Raw genomic sequence first — 10,532 nt, 5'->3', positions numbered from 1 at the left:
TTTTGTAAGCACATTTTTATTTAGTTTTGTTTCATTAAAAAACAACATGGTGACAAAGTACAAAGAAACAATCCTGCACCAGAACAAGCATCCAAACCAACATTTTAAAAACAAATTGAACACATTAAATGCAATGTTTCTGTATGCTAATTTGCTTTCAAAGGTTCCAGTCATTGAAAACCTTTCTCAGGACATTTTTGGTCAACATTTAAAAAAGAAAAGCATTTATCCCATTAATAGTTGGTACTAAGAAACAGGCAGCGAGATAAAGCTTTATTCATATTTTTCTATTTCTGCAAAGTTGCTTCTTTCATAAAATTATTTTCATTAGCACTAGATCAAGCTTCAATTTCAATAGCAGAATTCATCACAAATTAAGCTATTTCAAACAAATATTTCTTCCTATGCCACTATCAGCACATGTGACGATCTCTAGATGATATTTCTGTGTAGACAAAGATTTTCTATTTAAAGTGAACAACATGAATGACTATTAGTCCATAAAACTTGTATTAAGTCAAAAGAAATACTACACAAACATGTACAAAAGTTTAATGTCCAACATGTACAAGACAGGCTACAACCACTTAATACATGTTTTGTGCATTGGCTGACCTCGGAACTTTGATTTTGTCAATGTTTTTCATAATGATATCATGAAGAGAAGCCTGCAAAGACAGAACAACAGTTTGTTTTATGTTTTGTAAGTAAATCTAATCATTTAACTATAACTAAATTAAGGATCCATTCAATATAAACTGTTCTATAAAGTAATAACAATTAAGATCCCCTTTCAGACCTTGCAATCTATAAAGCAGATGATAAATCAGCTCTGTAAGGGTCTTTATCTGCAGCTGCGCAGATTAGGCCAGATCCGACAGTATTTAACAACGGAGTCGACAAAAAAAATAGCTGTGGCATTCATAATCTCCCACCTTCACTACCAAACGCCTGATAGCAAGTATACGGTATACCCTATGACAAAATCGCCAAGCTGCAACGAATTCAGAAAAACGCAGCACAAATAGTCCTACGAAAAACAAGAAAAGATTCTGCTACTACTCTCTTGCGCACACTCCATTGGCTCCTGTGAAAGCAAGAATCAAATACAAGGTGGCTACACTTTGTCATCAGTGTATCTATAATAAAGAACTGCCCTTGTACCTTAGTAAACTGATCACTTCATATGTCCCTCAGAGAGCCCTGCGCTTAATGGACTCAATGCTTTCAGTGGTGCCACGTTTCTCCCTCAAAAACTATGGTCTGCAGGATTTTCAGTGCACAGATCTAAGGTTTGGAACTCACTCCCCATTGATCTTAAACAGACAACATGCTACACTACATTAAAGAAAAACATTAAGACCTATCTGTTCAAAACTTTTTTAGATTAGTTTGTCATTTTAGTTCTTGTGTTAATGTGTGTAATGTTATGACAGCCATACATCTTGAGCCTACATTTCGTTTGTTAGCAGCGCTCTATAAATTAAATTATTATTATTATCATTAAGGTCATCTGTTTCTTTGGCTAACAGGGTGTCATGTGGCCAGCACATCAATCAACCGCCTTTACTTTCCCTAACTAAAGTAAGGAACCCTATAGAGTTGGGTAGACTCAGGGATGCCCTAAAAATCCCAAAATTCAAAATCCTTGTCTTCACTGAGATTCAAACCCAGTTTCAGAGGCCAAACACTTAACCACTCAGCTACTCTGCCCCTTAAAATTAAATATTGAATACTTATTTGAAGGAAAAATAGTGATAAATGTTGAAAGTTTATGGTGCATTTGGAATAATTATTATTTAAAGAATAAATAGTTGTAGATATTGAAACAGTTTATGGTGCATTTGAATGATGTCTCACTGTGCCTCTCAAGTAGTTAAAAAACAGACAAAAAAAAACAAAAAAACAAGAGAACTATAAAACGTGGGATTTTTAACACACTATGCAATAGTTTTCAAGAAGGAATTAACTGATGATTTTTTACTTTTACTAAAAACTTACATAATGATTGCGCATTTCTAAAATGGCATTCTGAAGATTCAACATCTGTCTTTCATCAAATTCTTTAATTGACTGCCTGTAGTCTTCCTAAAATCAAACAAATTACTTTTTTTTATTTCAATTCACTAATTTACTTAAACTCTCTATGCAATTCTTATATTTCAAGTTCTAGAGGCCCCTGAAGCTAGTTATATATGGTCTTGGATGAACAGCTCTTTTTTTGTTAAATTACAGTCAGAATGCCAACAATTGATGCTATGGTCTAGAAGTCATGTGCCACCACTACTGACAGCTATAGTCTACAAGGCCCTGTACTTTAATACACCTATTTACACATGATCATGTAATTTGTCTAAGTCAACTACTTCATTATAGCATTATGAAGTAAATGAACAAACTTACAATGTGTGGATATTTAGCTATTTTAGAAATGATTCTGGCTCTCTGTAGATAGTAACGAGATATCTGGTCTAAGTAACTGGCAGCCTCACTTTCTACTTGCCTTGCTTCAGCAACAACATCTTCCTGAAACATCAAGAAATTACAAGGTAGTGAAATGAAGAAACAAAATGGCACATATAAATTACATGTTTCAGATTCTATTTTGTATGAAAGCCTGCAGACCTGAATTGAAACGCCAAAGTTGTTTCCATCTTCAATTTTAGGAATCAAAAAGTTAATCCACATTCTAACCTACAAAAAGAAAAAACTAAGTGTTACAACGGAAATACACAAATATTTGAAAAGACTTAAAACATTAGAAAAAAAGTATACATCCCTAATTATACCAAGAGGAATGAACAGAAAACCCAAACAAAGACAACTCTAATTTCTGTGCTCACCATGTTGGCATGCTCCATCAGGCCTCGCATTAAAGGTTTAGCTTTCTCACAATAATTGTGTACAAATTTGTTGAATGGAATTGAACCACCAGGAAATACCAAAACTCTAGTGCCTGATTTATGGAAGAAACAAAATTATACTTCACAAAAATGAGAGAGATATTTGTCCAAATGCTTGATTATAGAGATATAGGGTGGACCAACAAGATAAAGTTATATGTCTAAAATCTATGTTTCATGGGGCAGATGATATTTAAATTTACCTGCTTCTGTTAACAATAGTCTTGGGTAGCCAGCAGAAAAGTCTTTACCTAAACTCCAAAATAGTTACACTAAAGCTACAATGACTTACAACCTTTGAGACCTGAATTGTAACAGTTGCAATAGTTCGGAAGGTCTGTCTTGGACATTTTATAAGCTGCTAGTTTAATGAAGTGTGAACAAGCGAAATTGACCAATTCAGTAATTTAAGATCACCACAGCAGCCAAGCCATTGCACCACATGGCTATCACATCCAAAATTTAGCAATTATTAACAAGGTATCCATGTGCATTTAGTCTTGTATTTAAAAGCAGTAGAACTTTTAGAACAGAGACTAATAGAAACATCTTACAATTTATATAAAAAATTGATAATTATGTGCTGGGTGTATCCATGTGTTAATTACAGTTTTAAAAATCTACTTAAAAAAGTTAACTTTTAAATTCCACTAAGTTATTTGTTTTCCTAACTGATTCAGGCAACCCGTTTTAAAAAGTTTTAACGTAATGTTACCTAAAATGTTGGAATTGTGATTGTTGACATCAGCTTCAACTTTTCTCTTTTTAGTAATGGGTTGCTGAAATAGTGGATCATTACATTCAATTGAAATTTTCGAAGCTCCTAATTACAATATTCAATTTAAAAAAAGAAAAAGTCAAAAATTAAAAGAAATAAATAGTTAATAAAAAAAATATTAATAACAAACTTAGTAATATGCAACCTAGAGATCAATGAAAGAATTTGTATGAAGTTCAAAATGTATAGTAAATTAAATGTAGAATATAGAATTAGACAAATAGTTTTCATCTAAACTTGAATCGTCTCAATCATTTTGTATTTTTCACTCTTAACACAAAGTTATCCAGACTCTGCTATGAAGATGTTAAAATAAAAAACTACTCCAATTGGAGACTTTGACTGGTACCTCTGTGGAGTTATTTTCTGCTTCCTCCAGTGGTACAGGGTAAGGTATGGTAGCTTCTTGTTCAACATCTTTGGGGTTTTCTCCCTTGACTTGCTGCAATTAAAAAATAATAGGGGATTTAAAAAAAAACAATAGATAAACAAAAACACAAAATAAGTTTTAATTTCTTATAAGAAATTCATATAAGAAAATATTGGTGCAACCACAACTACCATTTTTGACAAAAGCTCATCCTTTCTTTAAGCTTCATTATATATGTACGTAAAAACTGTCAAACATATATAGAAATGTCAGATCTGGAAAACTAAATGCTTTTAAAATCAATATTTCACTATTGTAACCTTTTTGGTAAATAATTTGACTAACAGTTATTATGGCATACTAAGAGAATGACCTTTTTCTTTTCATAGAAGAGAATGCCAAAAGATAATTTTTTTTAAATAAAAAAAAGGTGAAATATTCAAAATCTGTATAAAATCGAGATAATTTTCTGCTATTTTAGAATTTTGTTAAAAGGTTTCATTAATTATTATAGCTAGGTCATTATTCTCTCATTTTATCCACTTTTTAAAAAATTACTTGCATGTTATTTAAAACTCATTAATTACATGGATACATATACACAGTTTATACCAGCTGTCAAGAATAAATGCAAACTCAGATACAAAACAAGTCAACAAAGATTCCCATTCCCAAGTCTGTTAATAACCATGGTCTGTATATTTGTTAATGAAAGGTCACTGTTGTGTTTTGATAGGAAGTATAAGTGTGTGTTTGACCTGCTAGGAGTGCCTATATGTAAAAGTAACAAACACTTATTTTGTCACCTGAGGTTATATTGTTTTATAGTGGGAAGTGTGGTCAAGAGGGTAAGTATGCTTAAACTTGGCTTGGCTACCTATGAAGGAGCTCAAGGTTCAACACCTGACTCGAGCAGAGTTGCATTTACAGAGCGCCTAAAGGCAGCACGAAAACCTTCTCCCAGATACCCCTTCAGCTCACTGGTCCACAAACGAGATTGGACCATAGCACTCTGAGTATAATATAAGCATGAAAGTAGCGCTATATAAAAGCTATAATTTATGTTACTTATATTGTTTTTGTGTCCATTGTTACAATAATAATTAAAAAAAAAAACGTAATTAAACTACAGTTTCATTTATTTGGATCAATGATATAATTGTATCTTTAATTCTACCTTAAATAAAGCATCAATCTCCAAAACTTTTTGTGGAAATGTTTCTCTGACAAGCTGTTCACTCTAAAAAATAAATAAATACAGATATGTAAACCAAATAATAATTTTAATTTATACAAATATGAACTTAAAATAACAGCAACATTTTCTCTATTGATAACAGTAACATTTTCTCTATTTCACTATTTCAAATGTAAGACAAAAAACAAAAACCAGGTTTAATTTTTGTTTTTTCCTATCAAAATATTTATTTTTTACTAATATTATTATAAGATTGTTTTTTCTTTTCTATTACAGGCACTATGAAAAGATGATTTGGGACTGCAAGAATTATTTTGATTAGCTCCTGAATAGTTTCTTACTTTAGAATGGTACAAAGAAACATAATCTAAAACATTTAGTTCTGAAATTTGGCAGATTGTTTTCATCACAATAAAAAAAGACAATACCTAATAAATGTATTCTATAAAACTATATAGAGTAGATTAGGTTATCAAAGATCAATTAGGTTGTATTTACCTCAGTTTTGAACTGTTCAATAAATTCTGTCACCTGTAAGTAAAGTTAAAGACAAATTAAAATAATTTAAAACTTCAACAAGTTTTTCCAAAAGTAAAATTCTCTATATCTATTAAAAGTTGAAAAGGTTTATGAAGTAGAAGTGTGGTATTTTATCATTCATATGGCTCATTATCTTGACTCTCTCATTCAAGTCTTTTCAGAAAGGCCACAATTTCACATTTCAAAAGCCTTTTAAGCTCTAGCAATTTTATTTCATTTGGAATCACATATGATTTGGAAGTTAGCATCTGTTTAACTAGATTTTGAGGCCTTTAAATTTAAACCTACTTGTATAATAGATATAAATCTAGATAAAGATTTGTTTTAGTGAATTAAATATATTTGAGTTTTTAAACTAGACATTTTCTTTTTTATATTTGTATATATTTATATATAAGACTTAAGAATAGGGCTGTGGTGATGCTTGGCTTTCAAACTGAAGGTATTGGGTTCGATTCTTGGTGAAGACTGGAATTTTGAATTTTGGTATTTTTACCCAACTTTAATAGCTACATAGGTAAATGACATTAGTTGAGGAAAAGTAAAGGCAGTTGATTGCTGTGCCGGCCACAACTTCGTTAACTGATAGCCACAGAAACATGACAATGACATCATGTGCTCCATAAATCACATGTCTAAAAAGGGTACTTATTAAGCTTATAAAACGTTTTGATGTTTCATAAGAGACCTGGTGTCAAAATCGAGGGGTCACAAATTTAAATCCCAGTCAGGACAATCTGTTTCATTTTTGCATGCTCAAGTCCAAAACTATCTTATTTTGTGTAAATAATAAAATGCTAAAAGTGTCTTGTTAATTTAATAATAATTTTGTTCAACCAAATGTGGAATTGCAATTTTTTTCATTATGGAGAACAATTTATTACTTTTCTTGTATTTTAATGTTTATTATTAATTTATTGGTAGTTAAAACTAATAAAAGTTCTAGCAATCCATCACTAATTCTAGTAAACTCTAGTAGTACAACTTCTACAAGTAGAGTATTCTAAGTTCTAGAATCTATCACTTAAATTTCTCTAGATCTAGTATCAGTATCACCATTTATTGTGAATGATTGTGCATTGTTATCATATAATTTATCTATTATAATAATATAGATCTAATTAATCTAAATATTATAAATAATCATATTTTGATATTAAATTAATTAAAATTTAAAATCAGATTTTTTTTTTTTTTTTATTTCAAGAAGGCATCAACTTTCATAATCATTGTCTTCAACTTGAACTTTTTGTGTGTGACTGTGTGACAGTCCAAGTGGGCAAGTCGGACAAAGTAAGACCAAGCCAAGGCCAAGTCAGTTAGTTAGTCAGTCACCAAGTAGCAGAATAATTTCTATTCTAGATCTAGATCAGAAATCTAGATCTACCTTTTTGGAATCTAGTTTAGCGGTTGATCTTGTTGTCATATTCAAAATGTATTCTGACTTCTCGATAGACTCTATATACTACAATCTAGATCTATTTTGACTAGATCAAATAATAAGAAAAATAACAGTAAACTCTTCACGTTGATATTGGCTCCACAAGGGAAACTACTTTATGATTTCCGGCAAAATGATTGTTTCGATCTTTTCTATTTTGGAATAAAATATAATCTTAAAAATCTCTTTCATCAGAGGCGTAGTGAGCATAACTGGGTTACTGGCACCCGATGCAAATTTTTTGGCGCCCCCTCTTTTTTTTGCCAGAAATAAATATCTTAATCTTCAAATACAAAAACAAAATTTAATAAAATACTCAGAAAGACACAAAGATAAAGACACAATCCTCGTTCCATATGTTAGGACAAATTTGTACAAATGCTCTTTCTTCCTTAGCGCTATTAGAGCATGAAAGAAAACCAGTGACTTGGCAGAATTTAGGTCATTGGTTAATATGCATGCCTAAATGCATGACGCGTAGGACGTAATCATCTTCTTTTTTGAAGTAACGTCTGTATCATATAACATAAGATAAATTGATTGTGCTAAATAATAAGAATATAGTTTAATAAGAAAAAAACTAGATTGTATTACATAACTCAAAATATCTACAAATAGCCACTACACAATAAAGATTTGTGGTATTACTATCATAAGTGTCACATTTTATTTATCGAATAGGCCTATATTAGTCGTTTGTTTTATGATGCCTTATCGTGTTTCAGATTCACTTTTAAGAGATTTTTTTTTTCTTTTCTTTTAGCGAAAAATTGATTAGCTATTAGGCCTACATCTATCTTCGCTAAGAAAACAAACTTTGCAAGTCTTTAGGTTTGTGTAAAAATTTGCTATTGCCACAAAATCACGTTTGAAACACATACTAAAATGCATCCTCAATTAAAAATATATAAAGACCGATCATATGTCTTAATAAACTGTAGATCAGTGTTTCTCAAACTTTTAACAGTGGGGAAAATAATTTCGTTCGCCCTCCCCCCACCTTAGCCATCTGCATGCATCTAGGGGATCGCTGTAACTACAGTTGGGTCCGTGGGGGATTTTAAGGATATAATGAGAAATAAAAGAAATGTGCAGTTATTATTATACCAAATAAGTTTATAATATATTTGAAATCCTAATTTACGTAATGAATGTTGATTGAATGTTGATGAAAACTAATCCGTTTAGAATTTTTTTTTAATCGGAAAAAAAGTGTTTCAAAGGCATTATATAGTGTTTTTTATGCTAGAAGTCTTTCTGTAAGCTTCCACAGTGATGGCCTGTCCCTCTTTTTTTTTTTTTTTTTTCATTTGAATTAACATTAACCAGCATTACACACGTACCGGCTAAGCCCGTTGATTTGTACCCACGCTAATTATGTCCGGAACATCCCATCCTTTTTTAAACGTTCAATAAACGAGCTACATTTTAATGTTTCCCCGAACATACTTTTTGAATTATTGTATCTGTTACATTACAATGAAATGAAACGGTATAACCCCCCCTCTCTCTCTTTCTGGAACCTCCTTTTTTTTTTTTTTTTTAATTTATTTTACATTGCGCATCTTAATTTCTTTAAGATAAACTTTAGAATTGATTTCGTAGGATTCGCTTTATAAATCCCTACCCCCCCCCCCAATGCATTCTAATGTCACTTTTACTTATCCGCTTCCCCCCACCCCCCAGCTCTCCCGCCACAACAAAAATGTTATTAGCACGTAAAATTGCTTTTCTTCGATTTCTCAATTCAATTTCAAACTATTTAATATGCTCTGTATTAATTTGTGTCCGGACACCCCCACCACACACACACACAACTGCGTTCACACTTTTGTCGTCAAGACTGTTGGTCTAACACGTTTCTTTATCAGAAGACTTTCTCGATGGATGCTTTGCAAATGAGCTGCAGGCCCTCAGGAGGTCTAGTTAACAAACATGTAATAATTTTCAACCCTGTCTGGAAGACATGCCTGTGGCACATATTGGTAACATCCAATATGCAAAAGTCCATAAACTGCTGTTTCAGGTTTCATTAGGTATTCTTGACCATCTTCAGGTCTTCTGTCGCTGATCTTGAGATCTGGACAACACTATGTCTAGTTCAACATGGTACCTTCGCTATAGTAGGGAATCGGCGCCAAGGGCGCCTTTATCCGATTGATAACTGGAAAGGCTTTTATCCAGCAAATAGGCGTTGACCGGGAGCTCTCCACCCCAAGTCCTGTCTGAGTGAGTGAGAGAGAGAGAGAGAGAGAGAGAAAAAATCCTCCCCAGAAAAAAAATCCTGGCGACGCCCTATTCTTAATGGAAGAAATGTTTTATTTCAGCAAAGAATGAGGCGAAACGCTTTAACTCTTTCTCTCCTAACTGACGACACCAGCGTTGATTCCACCAGAATGTGGTAAATAATTACGGAGAGAAAAAGTTAAAACGTTTCTTCACGATAACCAACGAACCAGATACGCAGCAGAATACCTGCGTAGGCTACTCACTCTCTACCTTAATTAGCGATGGTAAAGAGTTTTTAGTTGCAATGCAGGGACAGCCATAGGCAAACTGGACAGTCTCCGATTTGTGGAGTCCTCGTACAGGATACAAAAATAATGTTTTCGAGAAGACACAGCGAAATTTGTCCTCAGTGTTATTGCTGGAGTACCGGTACACTAGGTTTTGAATACAATGAATAATTTTTTTTTCACTTTATTTTTTTTTTAATTTTCCATTTTTAATTTGGGGCCACCAAATTCACTTCGCCTAAGGCCCCCAACTATCTTAGGCCGGTCCTGTACCATGGATTTGGTCATCTTCATCACCAGTTTCATTACTTTGCCAATTTCTCCAGGGAAGTGTCTGCTCACATATCACATATATTCCTGGTTAATAATATTATAATGGTTTGTCAGCACTCCGTGAACAGTTTTTTGTTTCTTTCAAAATATCGACACATTTCGTGCAGCTGTTTTATTTTACACTCTGTTGAAGGCGAGACAATGTTTTAAACGGAATAGAAGATTTACGAAGAACTCAATTTAGCTATATCCACACAATTGAATTTTTAGGAAAAATAATCCCAGAAATTCATCTTTAGGACTTTAAGTGAAGCTAACAATACACATAAACAATCGGAGTCGCACGCACCTCAATCAATTCAGAAAAGGAAAATAAAACACACACTTTATGTTATGCCTTTGTAGGTACATAACATGTTTTTGTTTTTAAATTGATACCCAATAAAAGTATAAGACGGAGATAATGATATACAAATTGGAGAGCAACTATCCATTCCATTATTGCTTTATATA

At 32.4% G+C, this 10,532-nt stretch overlaps 1 protein-coding gene across 1 annotated transcript; it reads right to left on the bottom strand.

Moving 5' to 3' along the window:
* Positions 1–7,357, bottom strand: LOC106057774 (proteasome activator complex subunit 3-like). Its single transcript, XM_013215095.2, has 10 exons — positions 7,177–7,357; positions 5,748–5,780; positions 5,229–5,291; positions 4,031–4,123; positions 3,619–3,682; positions 2,844–2,956; positions 2,626–2,694; positions 2,404–2,526; positions 2,002–2,088; positions 1–668 (listed from the first exon to the last, which is right to left on the bottom strand). Exons 1-10 carry the CDS (start codon positions 7,213–7,215, stop codon positions 588–590), a joined length of 765 nt encoding a protein of 254 aa, XP_013070549.2. The 5' UTR covers positions 7,216–7,357; the 3' UTR covers positions 1–587.
* Between the last annotated feature and the right edge of the window lie 3,175 nt (positions 7,358–10,532).

Source organism: Biomphalaria glabrata, chromosome 1, assembly GCF_947242115.1.
Source record: "Biomphalaria glabrata chromosome 1, xgBioGlab47.1, whole genome shotgun sequence".
NCBI lineage: Eukaryota > Metazoa > Mollusca > Gastropoda > Planorbidae > Biomphalaria > Biomphalaria glabrata.
The sequence above is the reverse complement of the archived record's forward strand: the minus strand, read 5'-3'. Positions and strand labels throughout refer to the sequence as shown.

Bases quoted from the DNA above. Each gene is read 5' to 3' on its own strand.
- LOC106057774 (XM_013215095.2), bottom strand. From the start codon at position 7,215: ATGACAACAAGATCAACCGCTAAACTAGATTCCAAAAAG. The intron at 4,124-5,228 runs GTAGAATTAAAG...TTTTAATTGCAG, and splicing joins AGATTGATGCTTTATTTAAG to CAAGTCAAGGGAGAAAACCC. The intron at 669-2,001 runs GTAAGTTTTTAG...CTGTCTTTGCAG, and splicing joins TAGAAATGCGCAATCATTAT to GCTTCTCTTCATGATATCAT.